General features: G+C 47.8%; 1 protein-coding gene across 5 annotated transcripts in view; it reads right to left on the bottom strand.

Moving 5' to 3' along the window:
• The window catches only part of VAV2 (vav guanine nucleotide exchange factor 2), a 132,890-nt gene that overhangs the window by 91,450 nt on the left and 20,981 nt on the right, over nt 1-20,459 (bottom strand). For all 5 annotated transcript variants that reach the window (XM_027650150.1, XM_027650144.1, XM_027650145.1 and 2 more), the window contains exon 2: nt 10,189-10,305. In XM_027650150.1, the coding sequence (XP_027505951.1) occupies nt 10,189-10,305 (117 nt within the window). The remainder of the gene's footprint in view (nt 1-10,188; nt 10,306-20,459) is intronic.

Here is a 20,459-nt window from a genome sequence, read left to right as displayed (position 1 = left end):
AACAGCAGCCAGGGGAAACTTCATCAGTGCACAAATGGAATTCGCCAAGAGGCATTTTAAGAGTCGATTCTTCACACTCCAGTAATTAGAACAATATTATGAAATAAAGAGGGGAGGGGGAGGGCGGGCGGCAGCGCTCACACTGAGACTTGGCTGACGGAGGAAACGGGCTGAGCAAACACCCGGAGTCAAGTGAGGCCCCAAGGCAAAGAGTCCTTCACGGGGCTCCCCGCAGGCTGGACTTAAACCAAAAGTTTATCTGCTTCCCGACTCCACGTTTTTCTATGCATGCATGTTTTTAAGTAAAATTTAAAATTTAGATCAAATATGGGCTAATGACCCTGACCCAACTGCCTTCTGTACCTCAAACACACCACCAAGGTCAATGGGGGTTTTTTTCTGCCACCAGGTCAATACATTCAATTCAAGGTCCTGCTACAGACTCACCTAGTGAGTAACAAATCTCTGTGCATGATCTAAGACATCATTAAAGTCTAATCCCATTGAGCACTCAGTCTCAAAAACTCAGATTCTCACACTGGAGCTGTCATCTAGGGTAAAAAAAAAAAAAAAAAGTCACAATACCTCAAATTGTTGCATCAGCTGAAAATGTTTAAAGCCATCTTTTCTAATATAATGGGATGAAATACCATCTGAAAAAAGAAATAGAACCAAACCTACATGCTGGTGGATCCACCTCTAACAGTCCCCTGGCCACCGGAGCAGCCTCTCCAGGGAACTGGTGGACTGTTTGCTCTCCAGCATCCCACACTGGTGTGCCCAGTGCAGAGCCCTGCACAGCCAGCTTTGCCATGGGACTTCGGATTTCCATGAGCAGAAAATTCATTTTTAAAGAAAATCTAATTTGCTGTGAAAATCTAGCTCCTGCAAAGGCAGCCTGGGAGCAGAACTGATGTGTGGGGTTCAAGACAGACCGACACTGTACAATGGTTACTCAGATCTGCTGAAAGTGGGACTCAGTCAGTTCAACTCACATCTGCAGCGAACTGTGATCTCAGCCCCGCTTCTGGAGCACAGAGGTCCCTTTGATAAATCTCTGTGTACAGGGACTAAAGCACTATTTCCGCATGAAAGAAATATATTCAATTTTTTCAATAATCTTTACAGACCACTGGCTTGGAAGACCGAGTTCCTCTCTCCCATCAGAGAGCTGTTGCACTCCATCAGGCTCAGGTGCTGGGACAGGGAGTGCGATGCTCCGAGCCCACTGTCTCACACCCTGGCTCTCCAAGCACTTATTTAAATCAATCTCCAGTTGTTTTGCCTTTTGTATGTGCCCAGAGAAGATCAGGATGTCACAGGAACACCCTTGAGATCACACATGGAGCTTACACCCAAAAATCCCCTCAGGACCCCCCAGCAAACTGCTGGACCTGATTGATATGTCACTTCCAAGCCATTTGCACTTTGCTCCTTCCCCTGAAGTATTAACCACCTTTCCCGAAACTTCAGTCACAGGCTGTGAAATCCCCACCATCTGTCAGCCAGGGAGACATCTCCACCACCACTCCATCAGCCTCTCCCACACAAGCTTTGCTCATCACGAGGAACAACTGCAAACATTTGCCAAGTCCACGCCGGCTCAAAAATTCCTAAAACCACAAACAAGAGGCCTGGAATAAGAATCCCTGACAAACGCCGTGTGTCCACATCATTAGCTTTACCCAGGGTGCATTAAGGCTGCTTTCCTACTACCATGATTATACTTTAATACCTAATTAGTAGGAAGGGAATGATGTCAAAGAGGGGAATGTCTCACTTACACACACACCATTAAGACTGAGGGTGTAAATGAAGTATCTGCAGCAGCACCATCTGAGGTTCATTAACTGGAGCAGCCAAGCACTGAGGGCAAGTGAGGGATATGGAAGAGTCCACCCTGCTCCAGATATGGAAGGTTGTGCAGCCACCTCACCTCCCCTCCTCTGCCAGGTTCGGAGTCAGGAAAGGAAAAACCTTCCAGAGCTGGAATACACAAAGGCATCAGTGTGCCCCTTTTTCCAACAGGAAATTGATACCAAAGATACCCTTGCAGATGGTTTGCAGACACGGTGCTCATTCCAGCCTCACCTGGAATGTCTGGAGAGGGGCTTTTCAAAACCTGTTCACAGAAAATTGTTCCTGCCCAGCCCTGTGATCCCGTGTTATCACCTGGCTTCTTGTGTGCTGTGCCCAGCACAGCCCCTTCACACACACAGACCAACCGCTGCAGCTCCAGGGGATTTCTTGGATTTTCCATCCTTTCTATCCTCACCAGGTTTTCCACCCTCCCTACCCCTTGTGTGTGCACACCCATTGCCCACACCCGTCCTGCAGCGGGCAGGTGGGAAGAATCATGAAGGTTTAGGGATTTTTTTTAAGAAGTATTTAATTTCTGAAGGAAAAGGAGGAAAGAAAAAAAAAAAAAAAGCCCTATCTGGAAGCCCTCCAAGAACAAACAAGCAGCCCATTCTGAGAGCCAGTGGAACAAAACAGTCCAAGATGCTTTTTCCTTTCCCCTTTAACTTTCCCCCATGAAGAAGTGTGGGAGGGAGATGAGGAACCTTCCCATCACCCCTAAACAAGGCAGACCTGGTTTCTAAAGCTGTCCCTGCTGTCACAGTCTCAACAACCTGGAGTGTCTCCAAATAAGGGAGACTTGAGTGAGAAATAGGGGTGCAAACAGCAAACCTCACCAAAACCACACTTCACTCTAACACAGAGGTTTCAACACATTTTTGTCTGCACTGTTTATTTACTGTGAAACACAAACGTTTCTCTTCCAATAAGCGACTTTCTAGAAAGTACCTATCTAGAAGGAGCACAGAGGGACCCAGGGCTGGCTGACCACAGTCCCTCTGAGCACCCCAATGCCAGGGATGGGGCATGGGACACCCAGGCTCCTCCTGGCATTGTGTTGAGGTGTGATATTTCAATGTGACAACTTGTACCAACTCACCTCTGCTCCAAGAGAAATCACCATTTCCTACAGAAGCATTTCCCCCCTCATTGTTCTGCACCCTGTTTCATAGGGAAGATGCTGTGCAGGAGGACTCTGAGCACTGGGTGTTGTGGAGTTCAGCCATCCCAGCACTTTCAGGCTGAATTTCACTTTCTGCCTGTTCTGCTACACCACTGTTAACACCCATGTGTTAATCTGTTTCGAGAAATGTTAATTATTATTTATAACCAAAGCGTTTGGCCTTGGGACAGTCTCACATCAGACGCTGCAGTTCCAGGAGGCTGAGAAATAACTGGAAGATTTTAATGAAGAAATACAAGAGCTCATTATAGAATAAAAAAATTCCTTTTATTCCAAGAGTCCCTTAAGTGATATTAGCTGGGATGTATTTCCTTCCTTTCCCAAAGCACATGATGCTGAACAGTTAAGCTCAAGTGATGAGAGCTGCACTTAGAGCACCAAGACATACAAAGACTGGCTTTGCCTGCTGACATCTTGCACTCACAATAGTGCTCACTGTATCATTAAGTCTCAAATGCCCAATGACATAATAAAGGAAAAACATCTCAAGGGGTTCAAATGAAACCACAAGTTTTTTAAACAATGGCCAAACAATGCTGGATCACCCAAAAAAAAAGCCTGGCATCTCCCTTCTCCCCTTTTTGGACACATGGAGTTGTAGGTGTTTTAACACTCACAGGTTTTTCAAAGTGAAAAAAAGATCATTCTCTCCCTCATCTTGTCTAAAATTACTGCAAGGAGAGCAAGGAGGCAAATCAAGAAGGTACAAGAAAATCAATTTCATACACATTAAGGATATGCATTTATCCATGTCCTGATCAATACCTCTGATTCCTTGCATGTTAAAACACTTCTATCACTGCTCAAGGCCCAACAGCAGAATTCTCCCATCCCAACTACAGGAGTTATGAAAGATCCTGCCCATACTTGTTTGATCTGAAACATAATACCCCTTAATGTGACCCCTTGGAAAAATACTGGGGAAAGCAGCCAAGAAGGGAGGGGGAAAAAAAAAAAAGGGAAAAAAAAAAAAAGCAAAGCTTCCCAGAATGAACATTTCTGGCTCTTTCAGTTCCACTGAGAAGCTACACATCTATAAACAGTCCGGATTTTTAAGTAGGGGAGAGAGGAAGGGGGAAAAGCAGAGAGAACTTGCCACAGCACAACTAAAAGCTGCTCCTGCAGGGAATACCACCAGCACTGGTGTCCAGCTCCTGCTCCAGCCCAGAAGGCAGAGCTGGGAGGTGGCACTTCCATCTGCTCCAGCATGCCCATGCCCAGTGGGACAGGAGGTGACAGCAGGGCCAGAGGTGCTCCCAGTTGCCCACCTGAGTACAGCCCAGGAGTTTCACAGAGGCTCTGCCCTTAGGATGGAGTAAAAGATTAACTGTGTTTCAGCAGCAGCTTGTTGCCCATGCACAATTTAAGGCCATGGTGCTGTTACTGATCCCCCTCCCCCCCCGACCACCACAAAATGGCCCTTTCAACATTAACTGCCACAGGAAACAGGGAAGATTCACAGTCCACCAGATACTCCAGGGTGATACTCAGAGCAGGGAAAAATTTCCAGGATTTGGAGTCTAAAAATGTACATTACAGAGGAGAGGCAGTACCACCACATCCCTCATGGCAAACATCACCCTGGGAATGGTCCTGTGCATGGTGCTACACAGCACAAAGCACTGTCTGATGCACGCTTGACTGGCCCCAGAGATCTCTAACTCACGTGCTTGTGTTTTAGGGAAGTTCAGCATCAGGGTTTCCTGTCCACACTTGCAGTGTTCCAGCTGAAAACAGCTGCTGGACACGCTGCAGGTGCCAACACAGCCCTCCACGAGCCACAGTCGATGTGCCAAGGATGGGAGGACCTTCATCCCCAATTTCAAATGACAAGCAGTTCCCAAGCCCAAAGGAACCCTCAAGCTGGCAAAGGGATGGAAGAACAAACCCAGCCCATGCTGCTCCAGCCTCCTTTTGCCATTTGTAGCACTCATCCCAACATCCAGGTCTCCAGTACAATTCCAGCAAGGTCATTTAAAACACAGGTGGCCAAACACCTGCTGACCTCAGAGCACAAAAGGGAGCAAACATCACCCACAGCTCCTGTGAGCAACTGGGGAGTTAATCATCAACTGGCTGCAGTGACATCCCTGACCAGGCATGCAGGGCTGCCTTCCCCACACTCTCCTACGCTTCCTGGAGCTGGGAAGGACTGCAGCACCCAAAGGCTCTGGGAAAAACCCTGTGGGCAGCACTGGGGTACTGATGTTGTATGTGAATTTTCAGCCGTGGCGAGGCTGGGGAAGGCAAGGGGTTAAGTGGGTTTCTTCCACACAGTAACACACATAAATGTCCTTGCAGGCCAGTTACTCTACTGCTCCCTCAGGAATTAAAATAAATAAATAAAATACGCACACCCTTCTTTTGGAGAATTCCTCTCACTTCCCTCCCCACCCGCCCTGTGCCAGTGATATGGCAATTAGAGCCCTTCTCAGCTGCCATGGGATCCCTCTCAGCACACATCCAGTGCCACAGAGCAGACAGCTGAGGAGCTGGCACAGTGGGCCACAACATGAGAAGCTCTGTCCAGCTGCCTGGGCCTCTGGAGATTGTAAAAAAAGGGATAGTCACTGGCCACAGCACAGCAGAGCCAGGATGGGACATCAAGCTCAGCTGCCAAGCACTCCTGTCCTCTCCCAGGCACTGTTACTTCATGCACTCAGTGGTGGATAAAAAACCCACACTGCTTTTAATATGCCCTTGGCTCCAAGAGGTCAGAAAAAACCCTGAAAAGTCAAAATGAGAGAAGGGAGATGCTCCCACTGCCAGCAGGTTGAGCTGGCACTGGGCTCGCTGTGTTACACCAGCCATTCACCTAAAAGCTTTGCCATTTTCAACTACCTATATTAATTCATATAAATCTCCCCCTTTCTCTGCTCAAACTGGGTTAAAAAAGCACACTTAAAAAGACTGCTGCAGGGATAGTGACTTGTACATGACACTAGAGATGATGGAGGGAGGGGAATTCTCAGCAGAGAAACAGAGAGAAACACAAACCACCAACTCTCGGTTATTAATCCCTTAAATAATTCTGACAATGCTCCCCACCCTCCTGCCTGAAACCAAGCAGAAAACAGAGTTTTCTGATGCTCTGGTAAGAGGGTGGGGTGTGGGTGGGTGTGTCAGAGAGGGACAGGGGGATGTAGCAGTTGAGTCCTTTTGTGGCTCTACCACTCTGTCCCCATGGCTGGTGACAGGGGACATCTCACTTTTGAGATTCACCAGCCATGGTGCTGGTGATGAATCGGGGGACAAATCTGCAACAGCATCCAGTGAGGACAGCCTGGATCCCCCCAGGGCTTTCCAAGAGTGATGCACACCAGCTCACTGGCAGGAGGAAGGGGACACCCTTACATTAAAAAATACTCTGGATATATGGAGTAATTACTTTGAATTTATCAAGGGCACCATCACTTTAACCCTGATTTAACTCCCACCTACAAGGCAGCTCTTGGCACAGCTACTGGAGCGTGCCAGGTTCAAGGCCACCCTCCCCACCACCCACATCTCCTCCTCCCAGGCACTTCAGACACACAAGATAAGCCATGAACGAGCCCTGCACCAGCCACCCACGAGTCACACGCCAGCAAACCTCAGAGGGTTCAGCTGAGAGGGAGGATTGATCCAGATGCCCTTCCAGAGCCCTGCTCAAGTTCTGAGGTAGGAGCAGCTCTCCCCAACCTCTGGACCAGAACCAGAGTGGAAAACACTACTTTAACCTCAGCACCAGCATCTCCTCATCTTTCAGCTGACCAGTGAGCCACTTCCCTTTTTCATTTTTAGAACAGCAGCACTTCATACCCAGAGTCAGGGGAGGGAAGACCTTTATCTTGAGAAAAAAAAAAAAGCCTTTTTCAAGCAGTGCAAGAACTTCAACAGGAATTCAGGACAATTAAATCCACGTCAGGAGAGCAGAGAGGAGCGGGAGGCTAATAAATGACACGCTCCACAGGTTTATGAATATTTGAACTATATTTCTTAAAAAAAAAAAATAGTACATTACTGCAAGTTATTTAAAATGAGTAACTCCCTTTAATGAACCTTGGTACCATCATGCTGACTAATAGAGTAATAAAGAGTTTAATCCATATTTATGTACATTTTATGTCATCACAGTTGGTGCCAATAAATTAGCAAGTCCAATAAGAGTTTGATTTTATACCATCACTGCTATTAAATGTGCAACAACACACCGTACATGAGCACTAGCTTTTCATTTTATGTAATTTCTTTTTTCAAGAGATAGGCTGTGCTAGCAGAGACTGGGTACAGCAACCCTGCAGGGGATCCCAGTGCTTGTTCCTGCAAGATCAGACCCTATTTAGGGGTGAGGCAATAAAAACAGGGAGTTTATTCCTCAGAGCACTGCACACTGTGCTGCTTCTGCATCCTGCAGCAGGGACACAGCTGTGGAGAAACACTTCTGCAGGTGCCACTGGTGATTATGGAGAGCTCTGAGCTACTTTAAAGTGATCAAATTAAAAAAAAAATAAATTAAGAGTCAACTAGTAGAAAACAATATAACTATTCTTTTAAGGTGTCTTAAAGGGGCACAGATAGAAACACAAATATCAGCACCTCAGGTCGCTTTTGGAAACCTCTGTCATGAAACACAGCATGGCCCTTGTCACACCAGGATTGCTTAATTAACTGGACATTGGGAAAAAAAGGGCTGTGAGCAATTTAAACTGGCCTTTTGACCCCCCTGGGTAACTGGGAAACGCTGCAGATGAGATTACATGGAACATGACGTGTGTTTTTGGAAAAAGCCTGCGCGCTCCAGTTACCCAACATCCCACCAAGGCAGAGATGGAGCTCTCCAGCTCCACGGGGATTTTGGCAGGACAAGCCCACATGGTTCACCATCCCATTTCACCAGCTGTTATCCTGGTGACAGTTAAGAAATAACTTCCCAGGCTTAAAACTCAAGGAAGTAGCAAAACCAGAGATAAAACCTCAGGCTCCTGGACTCGAGCAGCCCCCAAACACACTTGCTCTCCCCATCAATCCTATAGCAGCTCCTCCTTGCTGAAGCCCCACCTCAGAAGCCAAATGGAGTGATGGAAAACTCACTCAGAATAACAGCTGGTCAAGGCAAGACTGAGGGATCTGATTTTTCTTTCTCTTCTAAAGCACCAGTGGTTTTCTTACACCAAGAAACCCCCAAGATTCCAAAGGACAAGCCCTTTATGTAAGAGGTTGGCACCACAGAAACGCAAGTCCCCACCCTCCTACTCAGTAATTACACTGCACCAAACCCAAAAACTGCTAGTAACTTCTGTCCCACTGCCCCTTGGGTTTGGAGGAGGGAAATAACTATTTCAGTGGCATCCAGAAAGGAAACACCCAACACCACTCCACCGAGGCTTCTCTGCAATTAAACACGCAACTGTTACTGTGCTCTGCTCAGAAACGTCTCCTACACGGTGTAACTGTCTTGTAACCCAAAAACACTGTTGATCTAAGGAATTCATAGCTCCAGGAAGAATTTTTTGTGTGTGAAATCTGTGTTTGGCCAGTGGGAACATGGATTAGAGACTCCCTCTGCTCTCGCTGTGACTCAAAATTGAAAGGAGCTTGGGTCAACAGCAGATTTTTCCCTGTTTATTTGCTTTGCCACTGTTGAACGCAGATCTGAGGATAATGTGGGAATGAAAGGTGGCAAAGACAATGGGAATGTTTTGACAGGCTTCCAGAGGGATTTAGGGTGGTGCAGACCCGAACAGCTGATACCTCCAACCAAACTGATTAAAAAAAAAAAAAAATGAGTTTTTTGTATACAAAGTCTGTGCTTCCCACATTTTATATGGTTGGTTGAGGATGACGATGCACATGAAAATAAGCAAGATCTAGGCAATAAAGTACATTTGGATTTCTTGGAAGTTTATGACACGTTTTTTTCCCAAGTCTCATAAAAAAACCCTAAATTGTCATGAGGTGAGAGGGAATGGCAAATCACCTCCCTTTCCCGAGCAACAAACCTGAACCTTCCCCACAAAAAAGTGAACAGGAGGAGGGAATAGCTGTTCCCTAACCACACCAGAAAGGAAACCAAACTGTGCTCATCAGCTGACATGTTCCAGCAGTGTTTAACACCAGGTTCTATTAACAGGCATCACAGGCAATTTGAAACAGCACAAAGCAAGAGACAATGTGACAATAAAGCAGCATTTTAATTAGCAGCAGTCCTTTCCCTGGCCCAAAAGGTTCCTTCTGTGCATTCATATTCCCAGAACAACAAAAGCCTTCTTGTATTTCATAAATCAAAAAAACTCATAAAACAAGGCCCTGCAATTGCACATTCCAGATAATGGTCCAGAAATAAATTAGGCAATAAATATCAAATAATATATCCCCATCAGCAGTGAAAATCTACTCTTTGGATAATCAGAAGGGAAGATGCCTTCCAGCAGCTTATGCCTGGTAACTCGAAACAGGTAAAACAATAGAGAGCTTTAATAAATCTTTTAACACCTTTTCTGCTGAAGAATATAGCAATTGTCCTGTGTAATAGCTTCCCTGAGCCCAGTATCCATCAGCCCTGAAGCAGTTGGTGTCAAAACCAGGGAATCAGAACAAGAGCCACTCGTCAAAATCAGGCAGAGGTTTCCTCCCTTGCAGCTGAGCCTTGTTCAGAATTTGGTGCCAGCCATCACTTACAGCAAAACACATTTTTGAGAAACTCAGGGCACTCATTTCAGCCTGGCACAAAACTCCCTGACCCCCACAGACACTCAATGGCCACGTGACAAAATTGATGGTGACTTCAGCAAAGCTATTTTGCTTTGCAGAGGTGGCAGCAGCTGGGGAAGGACTGTGAGAGGTCTGGACCCTGGGAAAGGTCTAATTCCTCCTCTCCAAAGAAAGACATTTTTCATGTACTTTAGAGTCTGATCCCAGAGACACTGTAATCTAAAGCAGAAAGCTTGAAGGCTTGATCTCCCTTCACCGAGGACACAGCAGAATCCACCCCTAAATATACCACAAGCACAGGGGAACAGGTGCTCAGTCCTTGGGTTAAGGGTGTAGAAGCTTCTCAGAAAACCACAAAACCTTCCTATTTTCACCCAAAAGCAGCAGCACAGGCCCAGAGGACCAGCAGTGCCAGAAGCATCACTTCCCAGGAGCTCAGGAGTAACTCTTACCTTTCCAAAATCCCGCACATCGAAGAGGTCGAAGGGATCGAACAAGTCGCTGTTCCTTAACCCAAATTTGTCGTGACACACCTTCAGGAAGGTTCGGATGTTCTTCAAACAGAGAAACTGGGGAAAACAAGAGGAAAGAGGGGGGAAAACGTGAGCAGGACGCAGGCACAAATTGCAACTGAGATTTACTGAGTTAAATTCACGTGCAAGACAAGTTAACAGGGACTTAGAAACTTGCACTGCAAAGCCAGGCACGAGTTTATTTGTTGTTACTGAAGATGTCAGACTCAGGGTGCCCTGTGAGGGCTCCTGTGTTCTCAGCTGCACAGCAGAAACAAAACACCCCTTTGAAAAACAAATTTCTCACAAGGTAACATCGCAGAAGAGCTGGAAAACTCAAACCAGGACATTTCCCTTTAAAGGCTGAAGAAAAATATAAACTACAGTTGATGTTCTACAGAAGGCCAGTGTTGAACTTTTAACCACTTCCAGCATGATTGCATCTGGTTCCCTACAGAAGGGGCACATGTTACAGCCTGGAGAAGAGAAGGCTCTGAGGAGACCTTAAGAGCCCCTTCCAGTTCCTAAAGGGGCCAGAGAGGGACTTTGGACAAGGGGGAATGGCTTCACACTGCCAGGTGGCAGGGTTGGATAGGATATTGGGAAGAAAATCTTCCCTGTGACTGTGAGGCTCTGGTACAGGTTGCCCAGAGAAGCTGTGGCTGCCCCATCCCTGGAAGTGTTCAAAGACAGGTTGGACCTGGTCTAGGGGGGAAGGGTCCCTGCCCATAGCAGAGGCTGGAACTGGATGATCTATAAAGGTCCCTTCCAACTCCAACCATTCCCTGATTCTATGACTCTGTTACAACACTCCTTGTGTGTAGTGCTGTACATCCACACACACGCACACATACATCCCTAAAAAAGACTGGGACATTGAAAATCTGGGTTTTTGCTTTGGGGTATGAAACAATTGACAATTTATTCGAGTACCATTTGCTCCCTGACCCTCACATCTCCCAGATGCTGAAGGTACCATAAACACCAACAGACTGACAAAAACATAAACCAGCCACATCCAGCCCATGCCAGTCCTGAGGCTCAGCCATGGGAGCTGCTCCTGACCCAACCCAGATCCTGGCCCCAAGACCAGAGACTGTTTCCACAAAGCTCTGCTCATCTTTAACCTTGGCCCATTTGAAGAAGCAGAAGCCTCAGCCCTCCAGGGACCACCCTTGATTATTCAGGGAGGTCAACTGGCAGAGCAACTGTTATCCTTCTCTTTCAAGAAAATCCTGTCTTTGACTACAGCAATAATTGGTTGTTTATTTGGGAGCATCAGAGATTCTGAGGTCTGGGGACTCCAGTCTCGCTCCAGTGGTGCTGCCTGGCAGCAGGGGCTAAGAGGAAAATAATAAAAATCTGCTTCATTTCTGCAGCTGCATCACCTCCATCCTTCACCAGGATGGGCTGACTGCTGAGCCAGCCAATTAACTTCCCTTCTTTCTGGAGCCTCGTTACAAAATACCTTCAATTCATTGCTGTATTTTGAAGCAACTCTTTTTTTTTTTTCCCCCTCAGCAAATTCCTCACAAACACGGTGAGAATCCCAAGTAAATCAAATCCATTAAAGGGGTGAATCACCCCCACGTGAAAAGCTGCCTTTGGGTGGGTTCACCCAGCCTGGTTTTGTCACATGGCACCATCTCTGCTCCCCAAGCTGTCATCAAATACACTCCACGTAAAGACACTGCTTGCAAACTTCACCCAGAGTTCAAAGCAAAATAAAAAACAGCTTAATTTTCTTTTAATTAAACGAATCAAAGCAGAGTCTTTGGGGCCATGTATCTCCACAGACACAACCAGAGTGCAGCTTGTTATCACCGCATTTGGGATTAGCGATGGGTTTTCCAGAGGTGGATTAGCAAGACCACCTCATTAACAACAGGCTGATTCACCTACACAAAGAAAGGAATAACCTTTTACCCTTCTCCCCCACGCCAGCCCCTCGACATGGGGCCGCTGAGTGACAGCAAAGCTCCCCCAGCACAGGGGGTGGCACAGGACAGTCCCATCACATCAGAGTTTTCTCATTAGACAAGCACGTGCCAGAGGCAGAAACTGAAAACAAATCTGGTTTTCTAGGGCATTCCTCTATCTCACATAAACACTGCAGTAAATATAAGTGTCTAGACAGAGGTTTTTTTCGGAATTGCTTTACAACCTCTCCTGCTGACGTGGGTTATTTCATAACTTTATCTTCTGGGTCTCTGCAAGAATTTACACCCCAGGCAAACCGGCTGCTTGCGGCAGGGCTGTGTGTGCTGCTGCACTGCAGTCTCATTGATTTCAAATTTCTAGGCATGTGTTTATTTTAAATCCTTTTAAGCCTCCAATTTTGAAAGTTAATGACACAGGTTACAGCCACAATTACACACAGCAAGACACAAACTTCCTTTGCAGAACCGCCCTGCCCTTCTGCAGCATTCCCTCCTCGTCTCCCGCTCATCCCAGGCTGGGCAGCACCAAATCACAAACTCGTGGAATGACAGGATGGTTTGGGTTGGAAGGGACATTAAGGAGCATCCAGTTCCACCCCCCTGCCATAGGCAAGGACACCTTCCACCATCCCAGGTTGCTCCAAGCCACATCCAACCTGGCCTTGAACACTTCCAGGGATGGGGCAGCCACAGTTTCTCTGGGCAACCTGTGCTGGTGAAGGAACTGAAGGCTGAAGCTGATTTTGCTCATCCAATTCAGCTCTGGAAACCACCTCACCACCAGCTGCTAAATGAGTACAGTGTGCCTGCTGCAGCACCAGTGCCCTCCTGCAGCTCCAGGTGACATCCAAGAGCCACCACGCAGCCAGTCAGGCGCTGAGTGTGAGCAGAGGACAAGCATTGAGGAAGGAACCATAATCTATTTAAAGAGTTGTTGAAAATGGCCTGATGTAAAACACAATAAACCAAGGCAAGAAACCACAGTCCCCCTCCACGAGCAAGGAGCTGGCAACAGAGCAAGGCCACCACACTGATCACAACAAAAGCCTCCACTCAGAATGGTTCAGGTGGGTTTCAACCCCACCTGAAGTTCAGGTGGGTACACTCAGCGTGGGTGTTGGTGGCATAATTTCTTGCACTATTTCTCTCTCACCAATCTGCAAAGTGTTATATTGCACCTTTTTTTTTTTTTGGCATTTCGAGGTCAGTTTGCTGTTGATGGAGGATCACGAATTCTTGGCTCGATACTGTTACTCAACGGCCACATGTTAAAATTAGCTACAATTTAATATGGGCTGTGCCGAGGCCATTTTATTCACCAGTCAATCACACCTTTGGACAAGTAGACATTTTGCAGGAGAAAAAGAGAGAGAGAGAAATCAATGTTCTCCATGGGGCTCATTCAGCACCTGTCAGGCCCAAAAATCAATGGTGTCATTTATAGGCTTCGAGAGAGACTGTCACTGAGGCAGGATCCCTCGGTGCAAGGGACATCCCAGCCCTGCCATAACCCTTCTCCACATCCAGAACAGCCTTGGAACCCACCAGCTGTGGCTTCTGGGGACTGACACCACCAGCAATCACGGTGCTCATAGAAACAGACCCAAGACCATGGCAACTTCCATGGATACCAGCATCTCCCACTGCACTGCCAGCTAGGCTGTGAAAGCAGCCATGGCACAAGTCCTTGGCCCAGACAGAGCATCCTGGGCACTGCAAAGCCCAGAGAAGGAAGTTATCCAAGCCAGAGCGAGGAGGCAATGGGAGCAGCAAGAAACCCATCTGGTTAAACAAAACACCTTGAAGGCTGACAAGAGGTGAGAAAAGTGTGGTCAGTTCTGACCCAATTCTCCGAGGGTTTTAAAGAACCAGCATTAGAGAGAGGCAGCAGTGGAGGCAGAAGGGGCCCATCACCTGCACTCACTCAGTTTCAGAACAGATTCACTTATTTTTAACCACTCTGCAATGTCATGAAGTGAATAAACTGCTAAAAACTGCTCTCAGCCACTGCTCCCACTGGGAGCCCACAGTCACCCTCCTCCTGCACATGAAGAGGCCACCAACCCCAACGCCTGGGACACACTGGGAGCTTCTCAGCAGCTTCTGGGATGTCATTTTTTAAAGAGGGTTTTTATGATCCTATTTCTTTTACTGGATTCAGTAAGTTTAGAGACACACAAAGGGTCTTGCTGCCGAGTTGTCATGCCACTCAAACTTGTCCTGCAAACTCAGGAACATATTGGAGATGCCTTCAGTGGAGATCAAAAAAGGGGTAGTTTGGTATTTGAGATAACTCCAGATACTCCAGCACTTGGAATAAATCCACTTTGCACACCAGGAGCTTATCAGGGACATGCCCAGCCATCCCACAGCAGCTGGGCATCCCAGAGCTCTGCTGCTGCACCCCAGGGCAGGAAGGGCAGGTCAGATGTTTCTGCACATGGAAACTCCAGCTCTGGGGGTGGGAGGGGAGCCCAGGGGAGGGTGCAGGGCAGCTCAGCACCTCGCTCCTCCCCACACCCCCGCGTTAGCCACCACCCCTCCCTGCGGTCCCCTTATGACTGGGCACCCCTGGCACCTGCACTGACTAGACAGCAGCCATTTCCAATGCAAATTTGCCAGAATAGAGCCACCTACTCGAGCACCTCGGGGTTTGGTTGGAAACAGTCCCCCCTCAGCCGCAGCAGAGATGACGGCAGGCTTGAAGGCCACATGTGCTCCTGACTCCCACCAAAGGGGCTTTGTTAAAGGAAAAATAGAATCATTTAGGTTGGAAAATACCTCCAAGATCGAGTCACACCTTTAACTCAGCACTTCCAAGCCCAGCACTAAACCATGTCCCTTAAGTGCCACATCTACACCACGTTAAATCCCACCAGGGATGGGAACTCCACTTTCCTGAGCAGCAGGCAGAGAGACAGACTAAAAGCTGGAGAATGCAGCAGCATTTGCCAAACAACCAAACTGGGATCCCAGGTGGGATCTGAAAGACATTCACATGAGCAGAGCAGTCCCTGTTCCCTGCAGCTGGGATGGCACAAGGGAGGGAGGTGCAAGGCTTGGGAGTCCCCAAAGAGACGTTTAACAACGTGATAAAACACAGGAAAAGGAAAGAAACTGGAGGGGATGATTCTGTCTGGCAGGGCAGGATCGTGCAGCAGCTCACAGCTTTTTGGAAAGGGCCTTTTGGAGAGGGAGCAGCTGCGGGGGGCCGGGGTTAGAGCTGGGGAGGGGAGCGGGGCCGCACACAGTGACAAACGGGGCATCTGGGCACAGGGCCACGCACTGAGCTGTGGCCAGAGGAGCTGTGGGCTTGAAACTGGTCCTGCAGCATGCAAGGAATGCTGCAGCTCTGCCTTTCAAGATAACCCGCTGACGAATGACGAAAGTAACTTTCTTTAGCGCTTCCTGACCGTGATGTCAGATTTCCTCTTATCTCGCTGCCGGCACCGCTGCAAAGCACCAGGAGAAAAGTGAGTCCTCAACAGGGGGGCTGTGAGGATCTGCTTATCACAGGCTCTGCAAACGGGGAAGGGAGGGTCTCTTATTGAGAAAAAACGTCGTTTACAGCGATCAGTGGGAAAATGGGTATCCCGTGGTGCAAACCTCTCTAGAAAGCTGAAGGATGCACCTCCTCCAAGTCATGCCGAGTTCTCCTGAGCTACTCTGACATTGCAGAGAAGCATCAAAACTCCCTTGGCTTGCTCCAACAGCAAGAGTGGAGAGAAAATCCAAGAGTATCCAAGTACCCAGCAGGAACTACAGGGCTGCAGCCAACAACTCTGCATGGCAGGGGGTTGGAACTAGATGGTCTTTAAGGTCCCTTCCAACCCAAACCATTCTGTGACCTAAAACTGTGCAAATCACAAGCTTTATCTAATATTTCCAAATGGCTCTGCCCCATCCAGCTCACCTCCACATCAAGGTGTTACCAGGACAGTTTCAGGAGCAGTAAGGAGTCAAAAGCACAAGTGGAGCTTGTATTACTCCCATCAGCAACACAAAATCTCCCGTGGCTTTGTTCCTCCTGGCTTTGTTCTTCCCTAGCTTCACCCCATTGTCTCTGGTGCAGATGAGCAGCCGCAGAGACAGCGCAAAACATCCCTGCAGAAAATTCCCCCTCTCGCTCACATTTGGATTCAAGTCACAGCTCATCAATTACTTCGGATGGACAGATTAAATTTCAGGTTGTTGGACAGCAGATTTATCTATTGAGAAGTGGAGAACGAAATTATTTCTCAAACAGTTTAGCACTATCATTTCCCCCCCCCCCTTTCAAAGACATTCCCATCACTGAGTGCTCCCGGGCTGGGCAAATTCCACTTAGGGAGGCTGATTAATGAGCCTGAAACACTGATGAGGGCTGACCTCTCCACAGCTTCTCCTTCTCCTCACATCCACCCACAAGCAAGATTTATCCCTAGGAGAGTACCTGAGGGAAAGCAACCATTTATTTTAGCAAACACCCATAGCTGGTCACTGGGAGGACTGGGGGAAAGCAAACCTATACAGTAAGCAAAGGTCCTTCCTGGTGAGAAGCAGGGACTACAAACCTTCCACACCTGGCCCCAGAGAAGCACACCACAGATCCAGGGAGGCTGTCCAGCAGCAGACCAGCACACTGGGACAGGCTGCCAAGCCCCACATCCTCACACCTTTGCTCATCATCACTCTTGAACTGGTCAAGCAGACAAAGGCCTTCCAATTACCTTATAGGAACTTCCCATTGTGGTTATGGGTGCTCAAAGGGAAGAAGTCTCTCAGATAGCCTCATTAAAGCTCATGAACTGGAAACCAGAATATACACAGAACTGTGAAAACAACTAAAAATAAATTAAAAAAAAAAAATAACAGAGGCTCTGGAGTAACCTATTAAATACCTAGAAGTCTGCCCTAGAGGCAGAGGAATGGCTCCCAGCACTGCTCAGAGTGGGTACAAACATTAACCAGAGCTCCCAGCCTGAATTTCACACAAGACATGAGCTACTGGAACAAGGTGAGGACCAGTGGCAAACACCTCCGTGGTGGGAGATGGTGGGAAGAGGCGAGAGGAACAAGAGACAGAGCATGGGGTCAAATTATTTAACCCAGTCAGTCAGAGATGCCCAAGAACTGTTCAGTGACACACTGAAGTGTATATTGAGGATGTATAGATGTGCTGGCTCTGCTTGCAGAAGTCTGTGTGAGGGGAGCAGCATTGTCCCCCCCCTGGGCTGCAAGAGCTCATCCTATTTTATCCAAGGCAAGTTTTGCTGACTCCTGAACCCTCTCTGAGGACTGCCAGGCTTGTTTCCTTCATTACACAGGCTTCTTCAGAATAAAAAAAAAAAAAAAGGGAAAAAAAAAAGAATTCCAGAAGCGTGGCTAAAACCCCCATCAGGCAGCTGATGAGTCCAAGATAACGCGGGGCTGGAGGAGGGGACAAGGATCGAGTGACATCCCCCGGTTTGGAGAAGGGAAAAGACGTCACAGGCGAGCCCAGATGTTTGCGTCCTCGGAGGCAAACTCCCAAGAGCAGCGATGACCTCCCAAAAGCTCAAAACCACATCTGAGCCCTCCCCGGTGGCAGGAGAGGCTCGTGAGAGCCCGTGCAAGGAGCCCGCAGACTCCCCGGGGGAGCGCTGGGCTCCGTCCGTCTGTCCGTCCAGCCGTCGGGGGGTCACCCAGCGGCACACACGGGCTCTAAATGAGAGGAAGGAAGCTGCAACTTCCCAAAGAAAACGGCGGAGCTGCCGCCGATGACAGTACTTCCCTCCTTTGTGGAGCCCTCCGAGGGCTCCAAACGCGGGGCTCCGCTGAGACAGCCGGAATTTGTTAAGGGAAGGGCTTTAATTGCAATGCCTTGGGGCGTTTTATCAGAGATGCTCACGGGGTTTGAAATTCCCTGATCCCACATCCAAGGTCTGGACAGCCCAGCCACCCAAAATCCAGCGGGTCCAACAGGTTCAGCGCTGGTCCAACCCCCAGCCGTAAGTCTGAGGTTTGTGTCACCAAAACCCTTCCCGCTGAGGTTTTAGAAAACCCCAATCAAATCCCTGCATCGGGTCAGGCTGCTGATTGCACTTAGGAGATTTATCTTTCAGGATGTCCCTACGACAGAGATCTGCAGAGCCACGCCCAGGAATCACAACAGCTTCTTGAAAAATCAGGTGGGCACAGCCCTCTCTGATGGCCCCCGTCTCCACAATCTCCTGGGGGATGGCAGGGCAGGGAGCAGAGGCTGTTTGCATCCTGAGTTATGGATGAGTGTGAGAAAACCACCAAGTATCAGCACCCTACTTCAGAGGAGAAACCCAGCTGGACCCTCTAAGGTTCATCAGTACCACAGCAAATACATTAGAAGTGGTTCTTTTGGACTTTCCCACAGTATCCAGGAAGCTCTGACTCCTGCATCCCACATCTGGGGTGTCTCCACATACCTACTGCCAAATCCAGCCTGGGCTTCAGTGAGCAACTGGATCTGAGACTACAGAAAGTTTGGGAGCAGGAGAGCTTGCTCAATCTGCCCACATTTGGCACCCTGAGAGTCCCCTTCCACATGCATTAAATCCAGCCCTGTTCTATTCTTGCTGGAAGACATGCAGCTCCACCAGGAAAACTCAGTTAAAAAAGGGGGAAAAAAACCCTAAAAACAAAAACCCCCAAACAAACAAACAAACCCAAAACAAAACCAAAACAAATGAAAACAAAACAAAAAAAAACACAAATACAAAAAGCCACACACACACACAAAAATAGGAAAAAAAAAAGAAATTAAAAAAAAGAGAGATGTCTTGGCTCATACTATTGACATGAAGTCCTAAACTCGTGTTTGTCTCACCATGGCTCAAACTTCATCACTCAGAAAACATGACCACAGATAAAAGATGGAAAAGGAAAATTGTGATTAGAGCTGGTCAAGAAACAAGATACCTTCCCACGCACTGAGTTTTAGGCAAAGAAAATTCAAAACATTTTGGCCAACCCAAAGCTCTAAGACGGGACTTGACCTGAACCATGACAATCAAATTATAACAGGCCATTCAGCTGCTGCTAAGGAAAGTGAGTAATTGCATAACCCTATATAGAGTTACACTGCAATGACACGCTTCCAGAGAACTTTCCAAGCAGTCATTGTTCCCCTGCTCCCCAGGCTGGCTCAGGGAATTGGACCATGATGAACTTTTGACAGGGCAGTGGTGAGAACAGCTACAGTGCATCTCTGAGATGAGTCAACGGCAGCCAAGTCAGCAAATCAGGCCCTGTCACGTCAAGTATTTGGTCCAGACCTGAGGTAGGATGCCCCAGGCAGCAGCCTGCAAGCCTGGGCTAATTCAAAGAATTCACACAGCTGATTTTTGTCTCTAAAACCAAGCAGCCCTATGTAAGTGCTGAAGAGAAAAGCTCTGAGACTTTGGAGGCAGAAGTGAACCATGGGGTAGGTGCCTGCTACAGCTGACTCCAATGTCATTTATGCAAAATTGTCAAAGCAGGCTGTTATTAAATAATGACCAAACAAATATGTTGAATTGAAGGCCTTTATATTGATTTTATAGGAGTCCCATATGAGCCCAGTTTTAAAATACTCATTGATATCTGGAAGTGTCCAAGATCAGGTTGGATGGGGTTTAGAGCATACTGGTCTAGTGGAAGGTGTCCCTGCCCATGGCAGGGGGGTGGAATGAGATGAGCTCTAAGGTCCTTTCCAAACCAAACCTGTCTGTCATCCCCAGACCAACCCCTGAGCTGATGGTGTCACAGCTGCCACCCTTAGACAGAGGCACATCCTCATTTCAGTGCACACACCACCAGCTTCACTGCAGGCACCCGATGCTTTCCTTTCTTAGAACACCCCAAGAAATCTTATTTCACAAGTTCTGCCATCAGACCACCAGCATGCAATCTTCCAACATCCAAAAGACTTTTCTGGGAAGAGTTTGTGTGGATGCCATTGCATTAATCATCCATCATGGGTAGATACAATTTTTCTACACACAGTCATGATGTTGGATGACTCGCTTCCAATTAGACTCACTTCACTGTCAGAAAGCCTCTGCAATTACAACTAAATGTGTTTTCCTCACTGAGAGACATGCCAGGTTACCTGCCAGGAGGCAGAAATGCCAAACAAAAGGAACACCCAATACATCCATCCCACTGAGCCCCAGCAGCACATCACACAGAGGGAAACCACCACTGAAAAGCAAACACTCAGCCATGAGAAATATTTATAACGCTGCCTTTGGTGCAGTTTTTACCTTTTAAATTGGTGATGGAGGAAAAGAACAGCTT

This window comes from Corapipo altera, unplaced genomic scaffold (assembly GCF_003945725.1).
Source record: "Corapipo altera isolate COAL_440 unplaced genomic scaffold, ASM394572v1 268, whole genome shotgun sequence".
NCBI lineage: Eukaryota > Metazoa > Chordata > Aves > Passeriformes > Pipridae > Corapipo > Corapipo altera.
The sequence above is the reverse complement of the archived record's forward strand: the minus strand, read 5'-3'. Positions and strand labels throughout refer to the sequence as shown.